We start from the raw sequence: 24,710 nt of genomic DNA on the forward strand, positions 1-24,710 counted from the left end.
CTTAGAAGTTTAAGTTTTTAATTAAAAAAAATATTTATCTAATATGATACCAGAGTAATTTGGCATGAGGTTATATGTTTGAATCTCCCATATTTATTTCTTTAATTTATTAAATCTAAAAATAAGTTATTTTATTTTCTTAATTTATTATCACCTTAATTGTTTAAGTACATTTTCATTGGATCTCAAGTTTGAATTGGAGCAAATCTTAACAATACTAGTCTCATCATCTCTTCAAATTTAGAAAAATAACTAAAAATATAACATTTGAGTGATGAAAAAAACAAAAGGCTAGTTATAATAATAAAATAAAGTTGTTATATTCTAATAAAATAAAGTTGTTATATTCTAGAAAATTGATTTTAAATGTTTAAAATCTATTTGGGAATGTTTTTAAAACCAAATTTTGAGAATATTATTCTCAAAATCAATTCTATGATATTTTATTAAACAAAAGTTCTATTGAATTTTAGAATGTTCTCAATTGGTTTTCTATATTTTTAAATATTTCTTAAAAGTAGCTTTTATCTCAAATATTTTATTTTCAATCATTATCTCCATATTTGTATAATCATGTTTTAAAACAACTCACAAAAGGAAAAATAACTAAAAATAATTAAAATATATTCTCAACATCTTATTTTTGGAACAAATTCTAAAAAGATTATGACTTATTTAGTCATATTTTATGAATAATCAAAAGGTCTTATTTTTTATACATAAAAAATAAATTACCAAACATGTTTTCAAGTGTGCAAAGTAGTTTTCTGATTTTAAAAATAAAAAATTGATTTTTTAAAACAATTACCAAATAATTGAATGGAGGGTAAAACTTACAAATAACATTCAATAAAATTTAGTTGATATCATCTACATTTGATAACTTTATTCAATGACAGTACATGCATTTGGACCAATTATTTAGGGATTTTGCCAAGTTAGGATGAATGAACTGAATTAAAATGTAAGTGGAAGAATTGAAAGATAACTTCAATTTATTGACATGTCATAATCCTTGGCCCTACTTCATCAATTATATGAGAGGTAATAGTAATGTCTCATATCAGATAGGGGAAAACATTCTTAATATTATATAAGTATAGACTCATTTTTAATCATATAAATATGTTTTAAAATTGAGAGGGTCCCTTTAAATTTAGAGCGGATAATATCGATAACTTTATCTAATTTATATTTATATAAACTCGTTTTAAAATCATAAGAATGAATAAACTTACTTTAACTCAAAATGTACTTCAAATTTCCTTATTATTCTCAATCATATTTTAACTTGAGAATACCCGATTCAAACTTTTCCATTATTCCTTATATTCTGATAAGAACACCAACATGTACATGAATAAATATATAAGGCCTATCTCTTTCATGTTCAAAAAACCCTTTTGTCGAATCTATCAATTTGGCAAAAGTGGACAAGCACTCTAGGATGATGATAAGGATATTTAATTAAGTTGGAAGCATATATTCAATGAAATATACTTAAAGTTTGTTTTGGTGTTGGGAAGATAAGTCCCATTGGGTCTAGTAGTTAAAATGACCCACAAAAATTGATTGATAAGTGCTTCTTGACGTATATAATTGAGCATTGTGGACATGAAAAAAGCTAGCAATAAAAAAGAATGGCGTGTTCAATGTTGGTTTCACTTTCATCCTTCATTTTCATAAACTAATTTTTCATAGCTTTAGGTATTGCGGTCTCGGACTTGTAAAGCACAAAAGAAATGGTAGTTCAAAAGTTAATAATTTGAAATGCCCTTGTGCATTATTATTGATTTCTTATTACAATTATGTTATTTTTCCTTTCCTTTTTTTCTTTTTAAATAAAGATGAAAAATTAAAAGGAGAAATAATGGGATATTCATGTACTCTATGGTGAAAGTGGTGGGTGGAAATTGTTTTCTACTTTTCTTTTCAACAATGTCTCTCTCAAGTCTCACCCAAGCTCTTGATTTTCTTTGCTATCATGATAAGCATAACTAATGCAAGAATTGATATTTTGATTTTAATGTAACTTTGATTTCTTCAAAGTCAAAAATAATTCTAAATAATAATAACAAAAAAAATTACCTATTCTTGATATGAGACAAGGTTAGGGTGGATCGCCCTAATAGAGTCTATCATACATATATATTGTGAGTTTCTATCTTAGAAGTTTAAGTTTTTTAAAAAATATTTATCTAATTTGATACTAGAGTCTTATTTGACATGAGGTTATATGTTTGAATCTTCCATGTTTATTTCTTTAATTTATTAAATCTAAAAATAAGTTATTTTATTTTCTTAATTTATTATCACCTTAATTGTTTAAGTACATTTTCATTGGATCTCAAGTTTGAATTGGAGCGAATCTTAATAATATTGGTCTCTTCATCTCTTCAAATTTAGAAAAATAACTAAAAATACAACATTTGAGCGAAGAAAAAAAAAGGCTAGTTATAATAATAATAATAAAAAAATAAAGATGTTATATTTGGGAATGTTTTTAAAACCAATTTTTGAGAATATTATTCTCAAAATCAATTCTATGATATTTTATTAAACAAAAGTTCATTGAATTTCAGAATGTTCTCGATTAGTTTTCTATATTTTCAAATATTTCTTAAAAATAAATTTTATCTCAAATATTTTATTTTCAGTCATTATCTCCATATTTTTATAATCATGTTTTAAAACAACTCACAAAAGGAAAAATAACTAAACATAATTAAAATATGTTTTCAACGTCTTATTTTTAGAACAAATTCTAAAAAACTTATGACTTATTTGGCCATATTTTCTGAATAATCAAACAGGATCTTATTTTTTATATGTACAAAATAAATTACCAAACATGTTTTCAAGTGTACAAAATAGTTTTCTGATTTAAAAAAAATAAAAAATTGATTTTTTAAAACAATTACCAATAATTGAATGGAGAGTAAAACTTAAAAATAACATTCAATAAAATTTAGTTGATATCATCTACATTTGATAACTTTATTTAATGATAGTACATGCATTTGGACCAATCATTTAGGGATTCTGTCAAGTTAGGATGAATGAATTAAATAAAGATGTAAGTGGAAAAATTGAAAGATAACTTCAATTTATTGACATGTCATAATCCTTGGGCCTACTTCATCAATTATGAATTGATTGGTGTTGCTTTTCTTAATATAAGGATTATTATTAAAATCAATTTTAATTATAGTGATGATAATTTAAAACTATAGAGGACCATGATTTTTTTATTGTTAAAATATATTAGTGTTTTCTTACCATAGAAAATATTTTGTTTTAATAAGCAAAAAAAAAAAAATGTAAATTGAACAAAATTAATCAAAGATGATTAAATTGTAATAATCCACACCCAACCATGTAAATATTATCTGCTCTACGCTCAAAGGATTCTCACGACTTTAAAACACATCTTAAGAAGAGTCTATATTTATATAACGTTAGAAACTTTTCCCTCATTTAATATAAGACATCATAAACACCCCTCATATATTTTATTTTATTATAATAAACAAAATTCTATTTAATTACTTTTTTTTTTAAATATCAACATCATTTCTAATTTTAATTAAATGCATATGTAAAATATAGTTCCCAAAATATAAACTATATTTTAAGATTTTTATAATATTCTTTAGTGGTGAAAAACAAAAAACAAAAGCAAGACAAATTAAAGAAAAAACACGTATAAACACAAAAGAAACTATGAACAATAAATAAAGGTGAAAAAATAAGATAGGAGATGGAATAAATAAAAATGACATTTTATTTTGGGCTACAATTATTTGGGCTGATAGTGTAATTGGCCCATTAAAGGGCTAAACAAGGGAAAAGGAAAAGAAGTGGCCCGTCGAGTTTTAGTCCAACCCAGTTAGTATCTGTCCAAGACTAATACTGTGGGCTTACGGGCCCAATCATTGACTACAGAAAACACTAAATAGGCTTTACCAAAGAAAAAGCTGAAAAAATAAATAAATAAAAAAGGAAGAAAGAAAAGCGAATCCCAAAGTTTTCCGATCACTTTCCTTCTCTTTCTCTCCCTCTGTTTGTTTTATGGGAAAATCACTCCCAACCACAACCAGGCTTCAAGAATTCGCTAGGGTTGTTACATCTGATAAGTTCCAAAGTCCCAAGCACGCAAAACCCATCTCGAGAAACCGGGTTTCGCCTCCAGAAACAACGAAATTGAGAGGGGCACGACTCGGCTCGGAACGGGTGAGGTTGAAGATGGAGAGCTCAGAGGGGCAGCGTCGGATGCCGCTGGCCCAGGTGGTCTCCGACTGCGCAAAGCGTTGGTTTCAGGACACTCTTAAAGAAGCCAAAGCTGGTGACACAACCATGCAGGTTTTGGTGGGTCAAATGTACTTCAGTGGCTATGGAGTTTCCAGAGACGCTCAGAAGGTCAATCCATTGATTTTCTAGTTTTCTTTTGCTTTTGGGCTTCTTAATTTTTGTGGGTTTTTGTTGTTAGCGCCATTGTCATCATGGTCATGTGTGTGCTGACACCCTTGTTTTTCCTTTATGCTGTGCTTGCTTTATGAGAAAAATTAGGATAAGATGGGACATTGAACTTTTGAGTGTTAGATATTTATTGTGGTTGTGGTGTTCCTGGGGACGCGTAGGAGGTGAAAATTAGATTGTTGTAATGAATACTATTTTTTGGTTTCTTAATTTTCTTTCTGTTTTTTTTTCCAGATACGAGATTTAGGGGATGTAGGGTAGTATTAGTTTTTCCCCGCATATGAGTTGTTTGGTTGCTGAGAAAATGTGGAGAAGAATTGGATCTTAGATTGCTATAAAAGACATGTTTCTAAATATTGCTCAATGGAGAGACAAGTTATTTGCATAGTTGAGCGGGAATATAAGACTTATTGATTTGAAGAGACTCGGCATATTATAAGGATTCAAAACTTTGTTTCTTTTTTTTCCCCCTTTAACAAGATTTATGGCCAGGGTGAAGAAAATTTTGATTCATTGCTTTGCTTGATCTGTCAAGTTGTTGATATTAGCATTTTCTATTTCTTTGATTTGATTACTTGGGGCTTTTTTTTTGTTAATGTTTTACTTTATGTTTTATTTTTATTTTTGGCAATTCAGGGCCGGGCTTGGATTAGTAGAGCTTCCAAGAGTCGATCGTCAGCTTGGAAAGTTGGTGATAAGCATCCAGGTGTTCTCTCTCTCTCTCTCTCTCTCTCTCTTTCAGACCATTAATAGTAGCTTTGTTTGTTATGATTAATGTGGGTTGGTTTCTTTTAGGTTACAATGCAAGTGACTCTGATTCAGACGACTTGAAGAATGATGAAAAATGAAGGCAAATGTACTTTCCTATCTAATTTAAAGATGAGCATGTGAAAAATGATGACTTGAATTTCTTGGACCGAGTTTTTAAATTTTATTTGAATTTCTTTTTAGTCTATCAAACATACAAATTTGCAATTGTCTTTACTGATTACAGTAGGAAAATAAAATATTGCACTACATGCACTTTCCAACCCCAAAAATTGCAAAGTCCTGTGGGAAGAAGACCAATGTAGTTATTCCTTCTCACTTTTGTGCTCTTATTGAAATTGGGGCCTGCAAAGGGCCTATCTCCTAGTTTTTCTTTTATAGTAGACGATAATAAGGCTTTGTTTAAAGAATAAGGTGGTCAAAAGAAGCCTCTGATTTAAAGTCTGTACTAAATACCTTATACTGGTTTATGATCACTCTTATGTTCCTTTCACCTTGAAAAGCTAAGTTGTTGCAAGCTTAGTCACATAATCTGTCTGGAGGTTATTTCTATCAGTTTCAACTTTTTCATCCTAAGGGTAGCTGTTGGAATGCAAAAGCCAAAACACCGAAATATCTTCCCACTTAACCATTGTGGATATGGTCATTTTTGTAGATGGTGTAATTGCATTTCTAGACCATCAAGAGCTCCAATGGGTGAACTCCTAATTGTTGCTCGTTTTGTCTTTCCACTTAGTTGTTCTCAATTTATTTTATTTTATTCAAGTTATAGACATATGCAACCCAAACACAACCATCCTGACATTCATGGACCAACACCACCCAAAAGTATATACGCAAGTTTGTGGTGTTGTTTGAGCTTGTGTAATCGGATCTTCTCTATTGGGTTAATTTTGGTTAAAATTGTTGCTTAAGTGGTGAGATAGATCCATATAATGTCACTCTATATGCTCATTTTCTTTTGCTTTGGTAATGGGCCAGCTTAACCGACATATAGAGGAAGACTTCCATGGCATATCTTGGCAAATAATTTTGGTTGATGACAATATGAGTTTTGTTCTAAGCTTTTGGTTGATGATGCTATATTGGGGTTCCAATCTAAATTAAAACTACTGAAATGTACTTTAAAATATTAATGTTTTAAGATGAGCATGACTGAGAATCATCAGATCAGCTTGGAAGGTATAATCGGTCCCTTGTTAGTTGGTGTTGGTTTTGCAAAGCTGGGGAAGAGATGGACATCACATTCTTATTCATTGTGGAAAGGTGTTGCAGTTGTGGTCCTTGGGATTCACTTTATCTGAGGTCTCTTGGTTCTAGACCTTTCTGTTGAGAGATATGTCTTGGTTGGCATGATAGTTTGGGGGGAAGGGGGAAGAGTCACATGAGAGTGTGGAAACCCTGCCTGTTTATGCTTGTTTTGGTGTATCTGAAAAAAAGAGATTTCTTCTGAAATCCTGTTTGCTTAGTCTGTTGATTTGGTTTGGCTTCATAGTGTTCCCATCTTAGATTCCATTGATAGCTTAGGTGTTGGTTAGGCCAGTGTAAAGCTTTTTGTATCTGTTGTATATGTTGTTTTCTTTTATTAATGCTCTTTATATACTTCATTTTTTCTATTTCTAATTTATACATATCTATCTTTACCTATCATAAAATAAAAAATAAAAAAAAACTTCATGCACACTTGGATTGTGCCCTCCCTCTTTTTAGTTAGGTATATGTATGTATGTATGTATGTACACACACACGCACACCCACATACACACACACACACACACACATATATATATATATAATTGCCCTTGAAAAAAGAAAAAGAAAAAGATGAACAAGATTGAGATTGTATCATATGTGACTCCTTTTAACAGTCAAAACTAGGAGCATACATGAATAGTGATTGGCTAGGACATACTCAGCAGTAAATATTTTCATTGTCTCATGTTCGGATCAATTATCAACGAGGAAGGAGTAATTGGAGAGTGGTGTACAGGGATGGATGAAGTTGAGAATGCTTTTGGGTGAGTTCTTATCAAGATAAAGGGATGATATGATTTATTTGCATTTACATTTTCTTTTTCATTGTTTCCATTGACATGCCATGCACAAAGGTTATGCTGGCCATTGGGTCTTTCATTTGGCTCTATAGGTTTCTAGGAATAAACATGTATTTTATTGGTGTCTACAAATGAACATGTAGCTTGTTTCAACCTTTACTGTGTAAATTATTTAACAACATAAAACCAACGAGAGCAGGCTTGGTTCCTTTTATTTGTCTATTTAAAAACTGGTCTTTTTCCTCTAATGCACAGATGATATACTTCTTCACTGATACTTTACAAAGTGCCCAAAAAAAAAAAATCATATAACTTAATTGAAAATTTGTAACAAGATGCTTTTTTGATCACCTTTTTTAACTCTGCCTGACACCTTGAATCTGTGGCTGACTCCATGATTTCTAGCATTAGTAAGTGGAGAATGATTTTTAGCATGAGAAAGTGGAGATGGTTAAGAATTAGTATCGATCTTGTTGTCTTGCAATGGCATTCCATTCCGTCTCAGTAACCCTACACCTACCCCATACTTACCCAAGAATCCCAGCTTCTCATTTTTCAGTTCATGGCCTCTTAGAAGTAGAAGGCACTCTGGTGGGATCCTCACGGACAGAAAAAGACTGCAGTTAGTTTGATAATGATCAAGTGACATTGCTTCTTCGGCCCAAACCAAGGAATCCCTCCTTCTTTACATGGGCATTTTAGACAAATCTTTGAGGAAATATATGCTTATATGTGAAGACAAATTATGAAGGAGATTAACTTGGAGAAAACCAAGGCACTGCTTCAGTTTCTTATTGTACACGACATTGTTGGAAGCCTTTGCTTGATGACATTTTGATGGAATTGCTTATGTTAATAAATGCATGTTTTAGCCAGCATCATTGCCTTAAGACATGGTGTATTGCTGTTGTCTTGAGAAGATTGTGTGAGATAATCAAATGCATGATGGAGTTGCATTTCAACTCACTTTATCTACCCTGTGCTAATTGCATGCTGATAATGTGTTTTTCAAATCCTTCTTCATTCTGCATAGGCAAGGTCCTGTGATAGTTGTCTGGATTGGATTCGTTTACAGTATGATAAAGTATACTTGCTTAGGCAAGCCCTAAGCAGAACTTTAATATTGAAATACACTGGGTCTTATTTGTGATTAATCATAGGATTTGGTGTGGTGACTTTTTGGTTTGCAAGTATTAAAAATGATGGGACAGTGGCCCAGTGAAAATTTTTGAGTGCAAAACAGGACAGGTCTTGTATTTGAAATGAAAATGAGAGTGGCCATTGACTTCTTTCGTTCCGATAATAATGAGAAAACTAAAATATAAAATTTTGAACTGTAAACAAATGTAAATCAAGGCAACTCATGAACACAGGAAAGAAAATCAAGTACTAGACTACATGGCCAATCTTGGCCTGGGACTCGGATTGGATGGGGAACTTTGCTAAACACCTATTAAAAATTATTTGGGCCTAACTTTCATCTGTTCTGTATAGGCCGGATTTTTAGCATGACATTCATTTCTCATACCAGAAGAAAAATTAATGGTACCAATACTTTGTGTGGCACAATGAGTCAATCTTGCAAATCCTTTTCTATGAAACCTGAATTTTATAGCCCTCCTATTGTATACTAATCTATGCCTTTTTGTCTTTTGCAGTCTTGTCTTGGCCTGTGCCAATTCCATGCTTGCCAGGTTTCAGTAACAATCAGCAGCTTCTATTGTCTCATTTTTCCCTCTACTTAGTTCATTTCTTTTCTCGAATTTTTGTTCATTAGTGGGTACATTAACTGTCACTATTTTTATTTTTTTTTAAATCTTTTATATACATGGTAAAAAGAACTGTTTGATCTATTTTCATTGAAGTTTTTGGGGCTGTGATAGAATCTTTTCATGTTAATTTTTTGTGGAAATTGATGGATTGATGAGGCAATTAATGCTATGTTGAATAAAGAGAGTTCTTGCCCTTTTTACATCTTTCATTCTCTTTTACTTAATTGTTAATGCTTTAGTGTTGATGAAAATCAATGTCCTTGTTGATTTTTGAGAGTTCACTTTGAGCTTAAAATTTGGTTTACAACTTAAGACAGCAGTAAACACCGGCGAATACAATTAATCTTAAATACGCTCAATACATGAAAATGAAACATAATTTCCGTCTCTTAGTGCCGTGTTCTCTTTTCTGCTAGCATTCCCTGGTCTTGAAAATGTGAGCCTTCTTTGCATTAGGTGCTTGCCTCATATGAGTTCCGGGCAGCCCAGAGGAGGCCACACTTGTCCAGAAGATCACTTTGCTCCTCTAATGGCAATATCATCTCCCTTCACGTCGGTCCTTCCTATAATCCCATGGCTTCTCTGGGTTGGGTGAAGCCCACAAACCAATGCGCTTTGCTCTGGCCTCTTTCTCCCACTAATGTCACAGGTATGGATTTCTTAGCACAATGAGGAATTAGAATGATCGAGGAAAGACAATTGGTTACTTACTGTTGCAAATTCTAGGCGCTGGTCATAGGCTGTGTAATGCCATGCACACCCTTTCTTGAGCATTATTTCCTGAGAGAGCTTAGTTTGGATTAATAAACTGTTGCTATGAAACTAGAAATCGACGGGGTATTAGGAAAACAGTACCTGTACAAAGATACCATTGCAATATATATCACCTACAGTGCGTCCATATCGATCTTCTCCATATACTAGGACTCTCAAACACTTTCCCTGAACAAGCATAGCTAACTCCTCCTTTGCTTCTTTCCCATATGGCATTGAATTCTCTGGTGCATCTATTCCTCTGCTCATTCCCATTACAAAATCATTAAGCATTAACTATTCACTGAGTATGCTGAAGATCCAAGCATGCTATCCTATTAGAACAGTCAGTTATACCTTAGTCGAATTCGATACTTCTTAGCAAGAACCTCCTCATTTTGAAAATTCAGCACTCTGCCATGAAAACAACACGAAATCAATGATCGATGGATCTAATTAATGAAAGGGAATTTCTGGGGAATACTAATTAACCAACCAACCAACCGATATCCAGCATCAATGATCTTATCATGAAGTGCATCTGCCTTTGCATAGTTCCTCTCTGAGCGGGCCTTTGCTCTCTGAACAGCTAAGATTTGTAGTTCCCCAGGAACAGAGGCTGACTCCCTTGGGTCGGTAGAACTCACGTAAACAGTTATGGTATCCCCATCTGCCACGGCTTTAACGTCCACCTAGTTTCATTGAAATCATTCATCAAAGCCCAACAATACTTCAGTATTACGTTGATTATGATAATCTGAGTTGTTAGAGTTGTTTTATTGATACCGGAAGTGTCTGCAATTCAAACTTCACTCCTTGGGGCAGTGAAGTTGGAAACTCAGATGAAATTTGAACCAGAGTGTGAGGAAGAGGGAGACCATAGAAAGCTAGAAGCCCCTACAAAACATTCAACAACAGATGAATTACCAAATTAGAATCAACCTCTGTTTGTTCCAAGCATTTTCCACAATGCTTCCAGAGTTCTTGGTGTACCTCAACATCAGCCTTTTTGTGTCTCTTCAGGGTCTGAATCACAAGCCTAGCTGCCTCTTCAGGTGTTTTTGGTGGTGATTTTGATTCTCTCCATGCCTCCAGTAGTTTGTTATACCTTTATTTACCACCAAGAAACCAACAAAAATCAAGAATGTGCAGCAAATCAACTATTTACATCACACAATTTTCAGCTAAAATCTTAGTAATTAAGAAAAAGGGGGAGGCTACTGATCAATATGTTCTTATATATGTAACTAACCGGAATCCACCCAAACATGGAGACATTTATCTCAATTATCAGCAAAACAAAAAGCAAACTTCTTTACCCTATATCCCATTTCACCTTATAAAACATAAATACTGGAGTGGAGACTCAATTTGGGATTCTGGATGATAGCCAGAGGCCTCAATGATTCCACCTTATAAAATTGACCTCATTTATTAACAGAGAAGCTCCTTGAAAGCATTCCCAAAAGGGAAAATCTAACACTACATTAATGATCAAAGAAAATTCAGTTCATAATACGAAAAAAAATTCTGTCATTTCACGATCCTACACTACAAAGATAGATCCCTCGAGAATTTACCAATTTGCCTGAGCCTTCTTGGATGAGACAACATGCTGGCTGAGCTTTTCAGGAACCTTGAAACCACAGAAAAAGGAAAAATGAAAATCCCCAATCAAGAGAAAAACTATGCTAATTACACAGAATTAAGCATAAAATTAGGAAGTTATTGTCGTGAAAAGTACTTGGGAAGTGATTTCAAAGTGGAAAAGATCGTGAGCGAGAGCCGAGACGCCGACGGTGGAGGTGGAGACGCCGTGAGGTCCGAGCGACTCCGACTCCGAAGCGCTAGGCTTGCAACAATTGGCATATAGAAATCTCAGGGCATTTCCCATTTCCGATTACGAATTTCAGAATTTTGGGAATCCAGCAGGTGAGGAAGCAAAAGCAAGTCTTTTTGAGAAGGAAGACGAAGGAGGAATCTTACGATCAAGCAGATAGAATAATAATAATAAATACACAAATGGCGGAGCCAATGAGAACGCGGTACGCAATGTGGCGCATTTTGATTCCTCGCAATTAATTTACTGCGGTTAAAGCCGTTGGTCAATGTAGGCGTCTGATTTTCTTCCCGTCCGTTAGATGTTAGTGAGTATATCACGGCCGTACGACATGAATGTTAAAATAAACGTTGGGTATGATTATCAACTTATCAAAGGATGATTGCGTCCAGAAAAAGCATTACGGTCATAAGGTGAGATGTAAATTTCATTTTATAAAAGTTCTTAAGATAAAACTCTGAGAATTCATTGTACGTTTTAAAATATAAAAATATAATTAAAATTAAATAAAAATTTATATATTTTAAAATTATTTCATCTTTATATAATAAAATGAATTTGAAGAAACTTATAAAATTAATATTTTATTAAATTTAAATCTTTTTTTTTTCTTTTTTCTTTTTTCCAAATTTTGTTAAAATTAATAAGTCCAAGCCCTAGCTTGACTGGATGCTTCCAAAACTCAAATATCTGAGGCAAGAAATCTTGTTTCGTTTAAAGAGATTAGAGGTGCTTCCTAGAAATGATTGACCATGAACACTCGCCTTCCTCTCATGAAGATCTAACAATGGATTTTAACTCTAAACCACTTCCCTCAAACTTCTGGCTCGCAATCCGGTCAAGCCGTTGCACCATCTCTGGACTCAAATGGTTCTTCCAATCTCCAACAACTCCCTGCCTGAAAAAAGACCCAAACCCAATTCCACTCCAGTGAACCTTTTCTGATCCATTCTGATTCACATCCAAGTTTCGGAGCCTCTGATAACTGCTCTTCTTCACAATCTCCTTGATCTCAGATGAAGCCAGCGAACGTCCCAAGAACTCTGCAAGCCTCTTCACATGCTTTTCCGGGTCCTCCTTCAGCTCCTCGTACGTCAAAAACAGCAGACTCTCCTTCTCTTTCTCCTTCCAGTACTCCAGAACATGATCAAAATACGAACCGCCCGGAACAGTCCCACTGCAGAACTCCTCATAAACCACGTCCAGAGGACTGAGAAGCCGAGCGGCTTCTTGAAGAAGTGCCAGTACGAGAAGAGCGTGTAAATGGGGTTGCGGGCAATGTAGAGGACCCGGCAGCCGGAGCTCAGGACGGAGTCCGGCAGGTTGAGGAGATTGAGGTGGGTGCTGAGGATCCTTGGAGAAGGGATATCTTGGATATTGTTTTTGGGGTCTTCACCGAAGGATTCCAGCTCCAGGAGAGGAATGAGCTCGTGGGGGTTGTGGGTGAGGAGAGGATCAGAGGAGGAGGAGTTGTGGTTGATGATGGAGAAGTGAGGGCTTTGAGCCATGCGGTACCAGTCTTGGGGAAAGAGGCTTGAAGTCTGATTGCATGGCCAATGTGGCTTTCACTACTTGGGAAGTATGCCAGAAGCCATTGATTTCCGTACTTTAAAATTGAAATATGACCTTTCAGTTTGATCCACACCATGTAAAAAGATTTATCAAAATTTTGTAATAAAGGAATATTTTAGAAAAAAGATTTCATAATTTAAATTTTCTTTATTTATTCCTAAAATCAATCAAGTGTTCTAATTTTTATTTTTATTTTTTCCTTTCCATGTTTTAACATTCCTAAAATCATGTGTTCTAACTATAATTTTATTTTTTTCCTTTTATATTTTAACTCTTTTTTTTTATTAAATTATCTTTCACCAACCATTTCCTTAAATATTTTATTAATAAATTTATATTCAATAAAAAAACTATTGATAGTATTGATGTAGGAAAAATTACCGAAAATGGTGGACTAAATGTGATGACAAGTCAAAAATGTTGACAAATTTGATAGTTCTTGAGAACGAAAAGACCAAAATTTCATTAAGGAGGAAAATTTTTGTTAAAGGTTATTTAATTTAGCAAATGCCAAAATTCCATAACTATCCTTTAATTAAAGTGGGTGAAATCCTTTTTATGCATTTAAAGCGAATTGAATTTTCCCTTTTCCTTTTTGGGCATTTAAAGCATGTGACTCCCTTAATGGTTGAAATCAATATTAATACTATCATAAATCGTGAATCATCTACAATAGGCAGCTGTTCGGTGCCTTAAAGTACTCCCTAGCAAACAACAAAAATTAAATTGATATCTTCAGGCATAAATGGAGGCGATGCCATTCTTTTTGGCTTAAAGCTACCTTTTTAATTAATGGCTGGTAAAGCAGGCTTTAGCATGAAAGGAATGAATTGATCATCGTGTCTCTTCTGCTGTTCTGCTCCCCACTAACCGATGACCTTTTTTTGGCACTTTAGTTTTCAATCATTAATCTAACACATCATCTCGTGACTTGAAAATGATTAACACAGACTAATTTTTCAGGAATAATGACTTGAAAACGCCTATAATTTCCCCTAAATCAAATTAATATTAATGCCTGGACAATGGCAGGCATTGCCCAGACCCTACCAGAAGCATGGTCTCTAGAGTCAACAAAAAAAGAACAATAAAGGTTACTTTTCACAAAGTTATATTCCCATCCACGAAGGAAAGAATCTAATTCCTTACACTAACCATGTATTTATTTAAATGTGTGCATTCAGAGAGCTAATATCAATATTTTTGCAATCTTCTTCTTCTTCTTCTAAAGTACTGAAGAATTTCCCCACCAAATTCCCAGAATTGTTGTCATCCAACCTCTCATCAATCTGAATGGCTAATGTAAGTAACCCAAACACCCCACTCCTGGCTTTTTTTTCTGAACTTCTTTTCTCCTTTTTCTGTGGCCTTGATCATGGAGGTAATGGCTCTTCTGGATTTTGCAATAGGTGGTGGAATTGAAGGTCGGCTTACATTGTGAGGAATGCATCAAGAAAATCTTGAAGGCCATCAAGAAGATCGAGGGTATGCGCTCACATCTCCGGTATCCATTTCGCGACTACAGTATTCCAAATTCTGATTTTATATTTTCTTCTTTGGGCTAGCAGATATTGAAACATACAACATTGATACACAACTCAACAAGGTCATAGTGACAGGCAATGTAACCGAGGAAGAAGTCATCAGAGTCCTCCAAAAGATTGGGAAAAGAGCAAGCAATTGGCAGTCAGAGTAAACCAGTTTCGGATCTTAAACGATCATTCCTACAGTTTTTTTGGATCGTGGCCATGGAAACAGAGAAAAAAGGTCACTATTGGGGGAATGGAGCTTCCAAGTCACCTGCAGAAACTTGCTTTAAGGCCCTATAAATCTTCATAGAGGAGATTATTATAATTTTTGCCTAGAATATTATATGTATGGAATGTAAAATTGCCTTCGATTAATTCTATTCGATTTTCCTTTTTCTTGTTGTTGGATATCTCAATTTTATACCATTTTCCGGAGGATTTTGAACAAATTTTATTTATTAGAGACACATACACAGAACATGACCGCGATTTTGAAGATCTATGCATCGAGTTAGAGTGATCTCTCTGTACACATTCAAAGAGGGAAAAAAAAGCACAAATAAACTCAAACTACCAGGAAACCCTAGCTCGCCGGCCTCGAACTCATTGACGCCACAAGCATCGGAGTCGCTCTACCGCGGCTGCTGAATCGGCCTCGGACTCACCTTCACGTTCACAATCTTCGGAGCCTTCTCGAAGTGCCTAGGCGTCACCACCGGATCTCGAGTCTTCCGCCACTTCAACGCCCCCAGCGACACCAACTCCCTCTGATGCTCCTTCTCCTCCTCCGCTTTGCCTGCACAAAGAAGGACAAACTGAATCGAATCGGACGAGGTATCGAGTTGGAACTGAGAGACTCAATAGATTGGAAAAGCGCTACTTACTTCCGGTGCAGTCGTCGAAGAGAGCGTCGATGTCGGGGAGGGCAGGATCGTCAATATCGTAACAGTAAGGGTCAGTTTCGGGATCTTGGAAGCATTCTTGAAGCCAATAATCGCGAAACCAGGGAGAGGACTGTACCAGGGCCCACCATTGGTCGGAAAAGTCCTCCACCGTCCGATATGCCAACGGAACGAACAAAGGTGCGTTCGGATTCAACGTCGACGATGACGGTGGTGTACGTGAAATTACCTCCATAGCCATTTCGCTAAGAAGCTGAAAAAATATCTCAAGACAGAAGTCTGAGCTGGTTGTGATAACGAAAATGACACTGCAAATACGTTCTCCCATCGCCGTTTATATAGACAAGGAAGCCAAACAAAAGGACCATAACTTTAATGAAATTACGCAAATGACATTTACGTTATCTTAGGAACTTTAATAATCCATTTTTGGTTTATACAAATCCATTTATATTTTCTGTTTATTAAGCGTTTTTCACTAAAAATTTCTCAAGATAGAAGTCTGAGCTGGTTGTGATAACGAAAATGACACTGCAAATACGTTCTCCCATCGCCGTTTAAATAGGCAAGGAAGCCAAGCCAAACAAAAGGACCCTAACTTTAGTGTAGATTACTTCTTCTTTTTTTCTATTTTTATTCTTAAAACAAATTTTTAAAAATATTTGTAAAACCATAAAATTTATAATTTTTAAAAATTATTATATTAATATTAAAAGATTAAAAAAATCTTTTGGAAATGTAAAAAGTGGGAAAGAATGAGGGCAATTTTGGTATCTGAAATGGTTCATCTTCCCGAGTCCCAAGTCATACAGGTATTTTGTCCGTAAATATAATAGTGGCGCCCACAGCCTACCGGCCTATTTCGATGGGAATGAACCTAGATGCTTCTGTACCCGGTTTTCCAAAGCCCAATAATTCCCCTTTTTCGACTCCGCTATTTCCACCCAAGCTGGTCAAACTTTTTCATCCTGATTATTTTATTTTAATGCATGATCTTGATAATAATCAAAGGCTATACTTTTTTTCTCGGAAAGCAGTAGAAAAAAAAAATTATATTTGATTTTATTAAGAAAAATAAGAAAAAAATAAATATAATTAATTTATATATTTTAAAATTTTCTATCGAATCATATTTTATATTAAATAAAGATTGGACAAAGGTATTAATTTAATAATAAAAGGTAATATTATTATTGATATTTTTTAAAAAAAAATTGAGTGAGTACAAAATATATAGTATATTTTAAATAATTACTTTTTGGTACTAAAAATTTTCAATTGATTGCTTGTGCTGTACCGTAACAAGACTCGTGTAGTCACTTGTCTAGTAACATATTTTCCTTCACTGAATAATTGGTCATAAGTCTAAGAGCAATAATGGTTAGGCAGCATGCGCAATGAAATGAGATAAAGAGATTGATAAGACATTGTACCCAAAGATTACATGTAAAATCAATTGATACTCTGTAATAAAGTATAATAAAGTGAACTTCCATTGATATCTTTTTTGAAAAAGGGTCTTTTTGATATTATTGCTATTATTAATTTATTATTATATGTATGAAGGTGTTAGATTCATGGTATAAAGTTTAATTATAAAAACAAAAATGAAAAACGATTTTTAAGTGTAAAACTAACTGTTTTAAAAAATAGTTTTAAAAAATAAATTTTAAAATAGTTTTTGAAAATTGTCTTTATGTTTTATAGAATAAAAGTATACTTAAAAACTTGTTTTTTAATATTTTTAAAAATAATTTTTATATATAATATTTTATTTTTAATTATTTTACATATTTGTATAATTAGTTTTTAAAATAATTCTCAAAAAATGATTAACATATGTTATCTAAAAATAATTTATTTTCTATTCTTAAAAATAAAAAACAAAAAATAGTTTTTGATTGTTAAACTTGTTTTTCTTGATTTTTTGTTCTAAAGAATAAGAAATTGTTTTCGATAACCGTTATCAAACAAATTCTAAAAAATTGAAATTTAGGTTTACTTTTCAAATACTTACGATCGTGTTTGGCAATCATTTTCTAAATTCATTTTTTATTTTTTAAAATAAAAAACATGTTGAGTAATTTAAAAACACAATATTTTGATAATAACATCTTTAATTAATTTTCAATAGTTAATTTAAAAAATAATTATACAAAAATGACAAATAATTAAAAATAAAATACTATACATAAAAATTATTTTTAAAATATATTTGAAAACAAATAAAATCAGTCAATAAAACAATATTTTAGATTCCAAACATATTTTTATAAAAAATGTTTATTAGAATTATTTTTCAAAATGTTTCTCAAACACAACCTTATATTCCACCACTATTGTAGAAAATATAATTTTTTTTTAAATGTGTCTTTTATTTTCACAAATATTAAATATGCTTATAGTTCTAATTTTATTTCTAATTTTTAGAAGAAAAAAAAAACCATATTTGATAATTATAAACCATAAATAAAATGAACATTTAAATCAAAAACTAAAATATTCTCCATTTAAAAAAAAAACTTTTAATGGATAAAAATATCTCTACGGCTCAAACGTGGCTTATAAGTTATAAGCCACAGCTTAAGCCGCTCAGTGGAAAAAGAGATAAGGTAGCAACTGCCACGTGTGGGTGAGGTTTTAATGCAATTGATTTTGTCTTTATCAACAAGACTCAAAGATGGTAGGTCACACGTCTTTGATCTCATCCCTTTGATCACGTGGGTGTCAGCTGCAACCCGGCCCCAATAATGGTCGCTTTTGCTTTTTTATTTGCCACGTGGAAAAATCTTTTTCGTTCCTTATATAGGAATGTAAATTAGGTAGGTAGGGCCCTAGGGGGACCGCAGCCTGCCCGAAATTTTCGGGCCAAAGCTGGATGGGCCTGTAATTAAGCCCAACTAGGGCCCGTCCTTCAGGAAAGCTGGTTCAGATCGAGTACTCACTGACTGCGATTTGTTCAGGCCAGTCGTCCAAACATCTATAGGGATCAAAGGTATATTCTCCATCTTATCCGTTTCTCGGTGCCTTGTTTTTTTTATAGATATACAAATATTTGGGATTTTTTTATGTGGTGGTCCTATTCATTTTGTTTAGTTCTCCAAAAAGTTTGGAGTCGTTGTTGGTTTGTGGTTTCGGCAATTTGAGATAAACCTCTGTTTGGTGGCCGAGAAAATAAGGAAAAGGAGACGTTTTGGACTTCATAGTTGTCTCTTTTTTTTTTTTTGAGCAAATCATAAATAGATTATAATGGTTTTGATTTTTTCTTAAATTCGGTCATATTTGCAGCTTATTTTGTGTAAGATGTGCATTTTTTTGTTGTTGTCAGTAGGAATGGCAACGGGGCGGGTTCGGGACGGGTCGCCCCTATCCCAACCCCGCCCCGTTTAGCAAAACCAATTTCCATCCCCGTCCCATTTAAAAAAATAAACGGGACCCCGCCCCGTTTAGCTTTTTTTTTTTTTTTTTTTTTAATTACTTTAAAAAAATTTAATTACATTAAAATAAATATATTTTATAAATAATAAAATTATTATATTTTTTATAACTTATTTTATTAAAAAAATTTATTATTATCTATATATTAAAAATATTAAAATTAAATTTTAAATTAATTTAATTTTAAAATTAAATTAAATTAAATTTTAAAATTAATTTTATATGTAAACGGGGCGGGGCGGGGCGGGATGGGGCGATACCCGAACCCGCCCCAAACCCGCCCCGGGTTTAAAAAAAAATCTCAAACCCGTCCCAAACCCGTTTAATAAATTTTAACCCCGTCCCATTAGGGGCGGGGTGGGGCGGGTACCCGAAAAAACCCGCCCCGTTGCCATCCCTAGTTGTCACTTATGCCAGACTTTTTATGTGCATAACTTTTTGGATGAATGATCTCGTAACATCCCATTAAAAAAGCTGTTTAAAGTTTAGGGTTGTTCTGATTAAAAGGGATAAAATCATCCTCATTCTTCAAATATTTTTAATATTAAAAAATATCCATTTTGGAAAAAAAATATCTTCATTTAAAAAAATAATAATAATTCTTTTTAAAACACATTGGTAAATAATCAATATATTACATATGTAAATAATCAACCGGGTGAAGGATATTTATGTCGAAAACAAATTATTTTTCAAGACAAAAAATGAGGAGATTAGATTGATAAATGTAGAATCTTTTTATCCCTATTAGTCAATTAATTCAATTATTTAGAGTGATTTGATTAAAAGAAATTATCATCCCCATTTTGTTAATTTAACCCTGAACGTATTTTTTTTATTAAAAAGAAAATTCCTATAAAATACTCATTTTAAATAAAAATGTTTTCATTTTTGTTTCAAAAATAAACTTTTTTAAAAAATTCACATGTAAATAATCAATATGTTGAAGGACATTTATGTCAAAAACATGTAACTTTTCAAGACAAAAAATAAATGATTTTAGATTTACATATACGAGATCTTTTTATCATTTTTAATCAATTTAATGTCTTTTTTTTTATATAAATATATTATATAATAAAAATATTATTTTAAAAAAATCATATACCAAATGTTCCCAGTGACTTCATATAATTTCATATTTAAAAAATAATTTAAAAAATTTTAGGAGATTTTTCAAACATTAAGATAGACCTTTAACCATTTCTAAAATCATTCTCAAGAGTTTAAGAGTGTGTTTGACAGTGATTTTAGGAAACGTTTCTACCATTTTTAACATTTAAATTATAAAATTTTTTAAGTATTAAAAATATTAAAAATGTTTTTTAAAATCGTTACCGAAGATACTCTAAATTTACTAGAACTTATAAGTTAAAAAAAAGTAATTTGATTTCTTTCTTCCAAGCCAATAAGTTTTGTATTTGTATTCATTTTCACTCTTGTATCCAAAATTTATTCCTATTTTAAAATATGAATATTATTAAATATGTCCATCTAAGCTCTTTATATATCTACCTATTTTTTATTTATTTTTAAAATAAACTTAATGTTTATAATGAATAGAGTAAAATATAAATCTTGGAGATAGGATTATGGAGAAGAAAAAGGCTAAGGAAAAAATATATGGAAAGAGATCCTAAAAAGCATATTTGGAAATATAATAAACAATTTAAAATATTTGATTTTTAGATTAGATCTTTCATGAATCATTGTTTTATTTTTTATTTATTTTATTAAACATATTAGTCATAAAAAATTATCTAAAGTGATGAGGATGAATCTAATTCAAGTCCAAATGAATCTTAAACAATTTTAAAAAAAAAATTCTAAAACTAATAAAAATTTCTAAAACAAATAAATTAATCATATAGACATTCAATGTTTTTCATTGATTCTTCTTGCATTTATAGTTTTGTTTCATGGGTATGATTAATTAGAAAAACCTCTAACAAATGTAAGGGATTATCTTTTTTATTTTTTATCATTTTGTCTTCACATACTTGAAGTCTATTTTGATAGTATTTTTAAAAAGCACTTTTAATCTAAAAACTACTTTTGAAGAAAAATTAGATAGATAATAATTTTAGAAAGTGTTTATAATATTTAAAATTTTTTATGTTTTAAATATTATAAAAATTAAAAACATTTTTTATAATTACTACCAATTTAAAAACACTTATAAAAGATGTTTCAACTAAAAACATAATTGAAATACTGTCGAACATAGTTTTAATTAAAACACTCTGAAACACAATGTTAATTGTATCAATCGATACTTTGTCCAGAATGAAAAATATAATCGAAAACAAGAAAACAATTTTATGTAACATTTTGATGGGACATAAATTAAACCTAATGAAGCCTAGTTGATGATTTCTTGTTTTTAGTTTTAGGGAGATGGTAGAAAATGAAATTAAAGGAATAATTTTTAAATAATAATATTGGAATGAAAAAAAAATAAATAGATTTATGCATAAATTGAAATAATCTTGTGTTTGACGCTTAAAAATTTTGAGAAAAAATGTGATGATAAAGAAATAAAAAATAAGAAAAAGAAAAAAAATGAAATAAAGAGTTAGTCATTCCTAGATTGGTCGCATGTCAAAGGAAGAATAAATAATATATATAAAGTCAATAAATTGTTTTTATTTTTAATTAATTTTAATTATATTTTATTTTTAAAATATTTTTTATGGTAAAAAAATATGAAAAAAATATTTTCTTTACTTTTTTTTCCTTAATATTTTCGTAAAATCAAATATAGCAAAATATTTTCTTGTAACTTTTGCTCTAAGTCATAGACTGTTTTAGCAAAATTATTCAAAAAGCATTTATTCACCTCTAGAAAAAGCTTTTAGATGTACTTACCTCAATTAGGGATTTCTTCATCCTCAGTGGACAATATGATCTGGCCTATCTCCTTTCTGTCAACGGACGAAGTTGACCTATACAAATCTCCAATCAGTAACTCTTATATTTAAGGGGAAGCTTATCCTCCGAAGGTTGCTTTGGTCAAAGCCCAACCCACACTCCAAGGACACCACCACCACCACAGGCCTAACTCTGTCTCTTTCTCTCTGACTCACCATGGCAGTTTCTTCGTCCTCTCCGTTATCAAGAACTCTCAGGATTGGTATAGTGGGATTCGGCCCCTTTGGGCAGTTCCTGGCAACAACCATGATGAAACAAGGCCACACCCTCACCGCAACTTCTCGGTCAGATCACTCTCAGCTCTGCGCCCGCTTGGGCATCTCATTCTTCAGGTACAATACTCCCACATTTTCTCTGTTAAAGACTAAAAAAAAAATAAAAAATGCTATTGGAAAGTGCCGTTTTCAGTATTTCTTTTTCAGAAAAATACCTTGGGAGTCTTGGCTTTTTTTTTTTTTCTTTTTCAATATGTAATAGATGTGGGTGGATTGACAGGGGCATGACTGAATTTATTGAAGCAGAGAATGATGTTATAATGCTATGCACATCTATACTATCTCTAACGGAGGTCCTCAAGTCTTTGCCTCTCCACTGTCTTAAGCGGCCGACACTCTTTGCCGACGTCCTATCGGTTAAAGAAGGCCCAAGAGAGGTTCTATTGCAAGTATGTACTTAAAACCGAACACCCTGATGTGAAATAGGAAGAAAAGGGGAATTGAGAGACTTTTATTTAGTAGAGAATAAAGAAAGATGCCCTCACAGCCTACACTTTTCAACTCAAGTATAAAATAAGAGAACCCTGTTCATGTTTAAATTGTTATCCCCATACACACATAAAATATCTATATCTAACATGGCCATGAAGCTTTTGATTTTTATAGGATCTGGATTCGAATTTCTGTTTGCTAGTCCATTTCTTGGTTTGTAATTGAGTATTTGTCTCCCTACCTCGACCTAGTGGGATAGGGATGGGGAACTTGCCCCTAGTGGGGATTCCTTGTCCCTACCCCGCCTAGTCTAAGACGGAGAATGAAGTGGAGATGGGATAAGAAATTACAAACGAGGATGGATGGGGGAGGGGAATCCTGGCCCACCCATCCGATTACATCCCAAGTGAGTTGGGAAAGCGCACGAAGTTCACTTGATGGTCATTTTTTAAAATAAGCTAAGCTATTATAGAAATCACATTGTTTGACACAACTGTTTACCCATGTGATACATATATTTGAATTCCATGGGTAAGGTGCTTCCCGAGGAGTCGGATGTGCTTTGCACTCACCCAATGTTTGGACCAGAGAGTGGGAGAGATGGGTGGAATGGTTTATCTTTCATGTACGAGAGGGTTCGAATAAGGGATGAAGCTACCTGCTCCTCTTTCCTACACATTTTTGAGAGTGAGGTAAGCGTTAGTGTGAGATTTGGAGTTGGTTTGCAACCATTCTCTTATTATAATAGGTTTGGAAGTGTTTTAGAAAGGAAATTCATGCCTACATATCTGCTGGTTGATTCAGGGTTGCAGAATGCTGGAAATGTCCTGTGAAGAACATGATAAACTGGCGGCGAGGAGTCAGTTTCTTACTCACACCATTGGCAGGTAGAAGCTCTTCTTGCCCATCCCTAATCCCTAATCCCAAATGAGCATGAACTGCTGAAAAACTCAGTTATGGATGAAACTTCGGCTTATCATTCAACAGGATACTGTCAGAAATGGAGATTGAGTCCACACCTATTGACACAAAAGGCTTTCAGACACTTATTCAATTGGTATGCCCAGTCCTTTATACCTTCTCCATTTTGTTTTGCCTTTTTGTATAAAAGGGAGAATCAAATGCACTAAAGTAGCTGCATTACTCATTTATCCTTTGTTTGGTTGTGATAAACCATGTCTTGGAAACCAAACATAGCATAAATGATAATCAGGAAAGAACACACTAACATACAGTTATTTGCAGAAAGAGAGCACAATCAGAGATAGTTTCGATCTGTACAGTGGGTTATTTGTCCATAATAAGTTCGCTAAACAAGAGGTATGACACTGATTCCTCTGTTCTAAGATGACTTTCTGATTTATGAAGGAAATGCTACTGTTTTATGTAGAAATTGACATGAGAAGCTTTGGGTTGACTGACAAATCATGATACAGCTGAACAACCTAGTACTCGCATTTGAGAAGGTCAAACAGAAGCTAGAGGAGATGAACGAGAAGTCGGATCTAAGCATGCAGCCATTATAGAGACGAGCCTCACAGAGAAGATAAATTTGAGGGTTCTTTGACTGCTTTATTGGTTTGGTACTTCTCCTTTTTCTGGTAGATTATTAGTGTACACCAAAACTAATGTTAACTAGACCCTCTGAGCTTGAATGCGGCTCATCTCTACATGTATGGATTCGATTTTTTATTTTAATGGGTCAAAATTCAGAACTGAAAAGCCTGATCTACATGTGAAAACAAAGAATGAACCTTAAGAAAATGGTTTCAATAACCTTTGAGGTGTCCAATCCTTTTTGTGAGCTTCAAAGAAAAAATGTAAGACCGCAACATGGATGAGTTGAATCAGGTTAATGGCTAATCCAAGCCTAACCCAACCCAAGCGGGGAAAATTTTAAGACAATAACAAATAAGAAAAAATAAATTTATATATTTTTAAAAAAATGAAAAAATATATGATATA

At 32.9% G+C, this 24,710-nt stretch overlaps 6 protein-coding genes across 11 annotated transcripts; 3 read left to right on the forward strand and 3 right to left on the reverse strand.

Moving 5' to 3' along the window:
- The first annotated feature begins 3,996 nt into the window (after positions 1 to 3,996).
- On the forward strand, positions 3,997 to 9,186 carry LOC117928527. 4 transcript variants are annotated; one of them, XR_004653571.1, is made up of 5 exons: positions 3,997 to 4,419; positions 5,116 to 5,185; positions 5,275 to 5,335; positions 7,116 to 7,265; positions 8,960 to 9,186. XR_004653571.1 is itself a non-coding variant. In XM_034848405.1 (4 exons), exons 1-3 carry the CDS (start codon positions 4,072 to 4,074, stop codon positions 5,325 to 5,327), a joined length of 471 nt encoding a protein of 156 aa, XP_034704296.1. In that variant the 5' UTR covers positions 3,997 to 4,071; the 3' UTR covers positions 5,328 to 5,335; positions 8,960 to 9,186. The 4 variants fall into 4 exon arrangements, 3 of the variants coding, with proteins under 3 accessions (XP_034704296.1, XP_034704297.1, XP_034704295.1); XM_034848405.1 differs by lacking the exon at positions 7,116 to 7,265; XM_034848406.1 differs by lacking the exon at positions 7,116 to 7,265 and having other exon boundaries at positions 5,275 to 5,329.
- A 128-nt stretch (positions 9,187 to 9,314) lies between these two features.
- Positions 9,315 to 11,814, reverse strand: LOC117928526 (staphylococcal-like nuclease CAN2). Its single transcript, XM_034848403.1, has 9 exons — positions 11,571 to 11,814; positions 11,407 to 11,462; positions 10,820 to 10,934; positions 10,613 to 10,723; positions 10,331 to 10,518; positions 10,184 to 10,240; positions 9,929 to 10,088; positions 9,785 to 9,853; positions 9,315 to 9,710 (listed from the first exon to the last, which is right to left on the reverse strand). The coding sequence occupies exons 1-9, from the start codon at positions 11,718 to 11,720 to the stop codon at positions 9,612 to 9,614; spliced, it is 1,005 nt and encodes a 334-aa protein (XP_034704294.1). The 5' UTR covers positions 11,721 to 11,814; the 3' UTR covers positions 9,315 to 9,611.
- A 623-nt stretch (positions 11,815 to 12,437) lies between these two features.
- Positions 12,438 to 13,174, reverse strand: LOC117928505 (cytosolic sulfotransferase 12-like). The gene is made up of 2 exons (XM_034848380.1): positions 12,915 to 13,174; positions 12,438 to 12,843 (listed from the first exon to the last, which is right to left on the reverse strand). Exons 1-2 carry the CDS (start codon positions 13,172 to 13,174, stop codon positions 12,438 to 12,440), a joined length of 666 nt encoding a protein of 221 aa, XP_034704271.1.
- Positions 13,175 to 14,375: 1,201 nt separating this feature from the next.
- Positions 14,376 to 15,162, forward strand: LOC117929182 (copper transport protein CCH). Its single transcript, XM_034849432.1, has 3 exons — positions 14,376 to 14,540; positions 14,648 to 14,723; positions 14,807 to 15,162. Exons 1-3 carry the CDS (start codon positions 14,532 to 14,534, stop codon positions 14,932 to 14,934), a joined length of 213 nt encoding a protein of 70 aa, XP_034705323.1. The 5' UTR covers positions 14,376 to 14,531; the 3' UTR covers positions 14,935 to 15,162.
- Positions 15,163 to 15,205: 43 nt separating this feature from the next.
- On the reverse strand, positions 15,206 to 16,012 carry LOC117929181 (protein EARLY RESPONSIVE TO DEHYDRATION 15-like). Its single transcript, XM_034849431.1, has 2 exons — positions 15,652 to 16,012; positions 15,206 to 15,563 (listed from the first exon to the last, which is right to left on the reverse strand). Exons 1-2 carry the CDS (start codon positions 15,995 to 15,997, stop codon positions 15,400 to 15,402), a joined length of 510 nt encoding a protein of 169 aa, XP_034705322.1. The 5' UTR covers positions 15,998 to 16,012; the 3' UTR covers positions 15,206 to 15,399.
- Positions 16,013 to 22,103: 6,091 nt separating this feature from the next.
- LOC117927604 (arogenate dehydrogenase 1, chloroplastic-like) lies at positions 22,104 to 24,467 on the forward strand. 3 transcript variants are annotated; one of them, XM_034847210.1, is made up of 7 exons: positions 22,104 to 22,370; positions 22,534 to 22,702; positions 23,282 to 23,437; positions 23,550 to 23,632; positions 23,733 to 23,802; positions 23,991 to 24,065; positions 24,136 to 24,223. In XM_034847210.1, exons 1-7 carry the CDS (start codon positions 22,195 to 22,197, stop codon positions 24,145 to 24,147), a joined length of 741 nt encoding a protein of 246 aa, XP_034703101.1. In that variant the 5' UTR covers positions 22,104 to 22,194; the 3' UTR covers positions 24,148 to 24,223. The 3 variants fall into 3 exon arrangements, with proteins under 3 accessions (XP_034703101.1, XP_034703102.1, XP_034703100.1); XM_034847209.1 differs by having other exon boundaries at positions 22,107 to 22,370; positions 24,182 to 24,467; XM_034847211.1 differs by lacking the exon at positions 23,282 to 23,437 and having other exon boundaries at positions 22,105 to 22,370; positions 24,182 to 24,467.
- The last annotated feature ends 243 nt before the right edge of the window (positions 24,468 to 24,710 follow it).

Source organism: Vitis riparia, chromosome 13 (genome assembly GCF_004353265.1).
Source record: "Vitis riparia cultivar Riparia Gloire de Montpellier isolate 1030 chromosome 13, EGFV_Vit.rip_1.0, whole genome shotgun sequence".
NCBI classification, from domain to species: domain Eukaryota; kingdom Viridiplantae; phylum Streptophyta; class Magnoliopsida; order Vitales; family Vitaceae; genus Vitis; species Vitis riparia.

What these genes read in the sequence shown, in the direction of transcription:
- LOC117928527 (XM_034848405.1), top strand. Translation starts at nt 4,072, where the DNA reads ATGGGAAAATCACTCCCAACCACAACCAGGCTTCAAGAATTCGCTAGG. An exon ending in TTTCCAGAGACGCTCAGAAG is followed by an intron (nt 4,420 to 5,115) that starts GTCAATCCATTG and finishes TTGGCAATTCAG; the next exon opens with GGCCGGGCTTGGATTAGTAG. An exon ending in AGTTGGTGATAAGCATCCAG is followed by an intron (nt 5,186 to 5,274) that starts GTGTTCTCTCTC and finishes GGTTTCTTTTAG; the next exon opens with GTTACAATGCAAGTGACTCT.
- LOC117929182 (XM_034849432.1), top strand. An exon ending in GGCCATCAAGAAGATCGAGG is followed by an intron (nt 14,724 to 14,806) that starts GTATGCGCTCAC and finishes TTGGGCTAGCAG; the next exon opens with ATATTGAAACATACAACATT.
- LOC117927604 (XM_034847209.1), top strand. Translation starts at nt 22,195, where the DNA reads ATGGCAGTTTCTTCGTCCTCTCCGTTATCAAGAACTCTCAGGATTGGT. An exon ending in TACACATTTTTGAGAGTGAG is followed by an intron (nt 23,438 to 23,549) that starts GTAAGCGTTAGT and finishes TGGTTGATTCAG; the next exon opens with GGTTGCAGAATGCTGGAAAT. An exon ending in TTCAGACACTTATTCAATTG is followed by an intron (nt 23,803 to 23,990) that starts GTATGCCCAGTC and finishes AGTTATTTGCAG; the next exon opens with AAAGAGAGCACAATCAGAGA.
- LOC117928505 (XM_034848380.1), bottom strand. Translation starts at nt 13,174, where the DNA reads ATGGCTCAAAGCCCTCACTTCTCCATCATCAACCACAACTCCTCCTCC. An exon ending in CCCATTTACACGCTCTTCTC is followed by an intron (nt 12,844 to 12,914) that starts GTACTGGCACTT and finishes GGAGTTCTGCAG; the next exon opens with TGGGACTGTTCCGGGCGGTT.
- LOC117928526 (XM_034848403.1), bottom strand. Translation starts at nt 11,720, where the DNA reads ATGGGAAATGCCCTGAGATTTCTATATGCCAATTGTTGCAAGCCTAGC. An exon ending in AAGAAGGCTCAGGCAAATTG is followed by an intron (nt 10,935 to 11,406) that starts GTAAATTCTCGA and finishes TGGTAAATAAAG; the next exon opens with GTATAACAAACTACTGGAGG. An exon ending in ACAAAAAGGCTGATGTTGAG is followed by an intron (nt 10,724 to 10,819) that starts GTACACCAAGAA and finishes AATGTTTTGTAG; the next exon opens with GGGCTTCTAGCTTTCTATGG.
- LOC117929181 (XM_034849431.1), bottom strand. Translation starts at nt 15,997, where the DNA reads ATGGGAGAACGTATTTGCAGTGTCATTTTCGTTATCACAACCAGCTCA. An exon ending in CTTCGACGACTGCACCGGAA is followed by an intron (nt 15,564 to 15,651) that starts GTAAGTAGCGCT and finishes TTCTTTGTGCAG; the next exon opens with GCAAAGCGGAGGAGGAGAAG.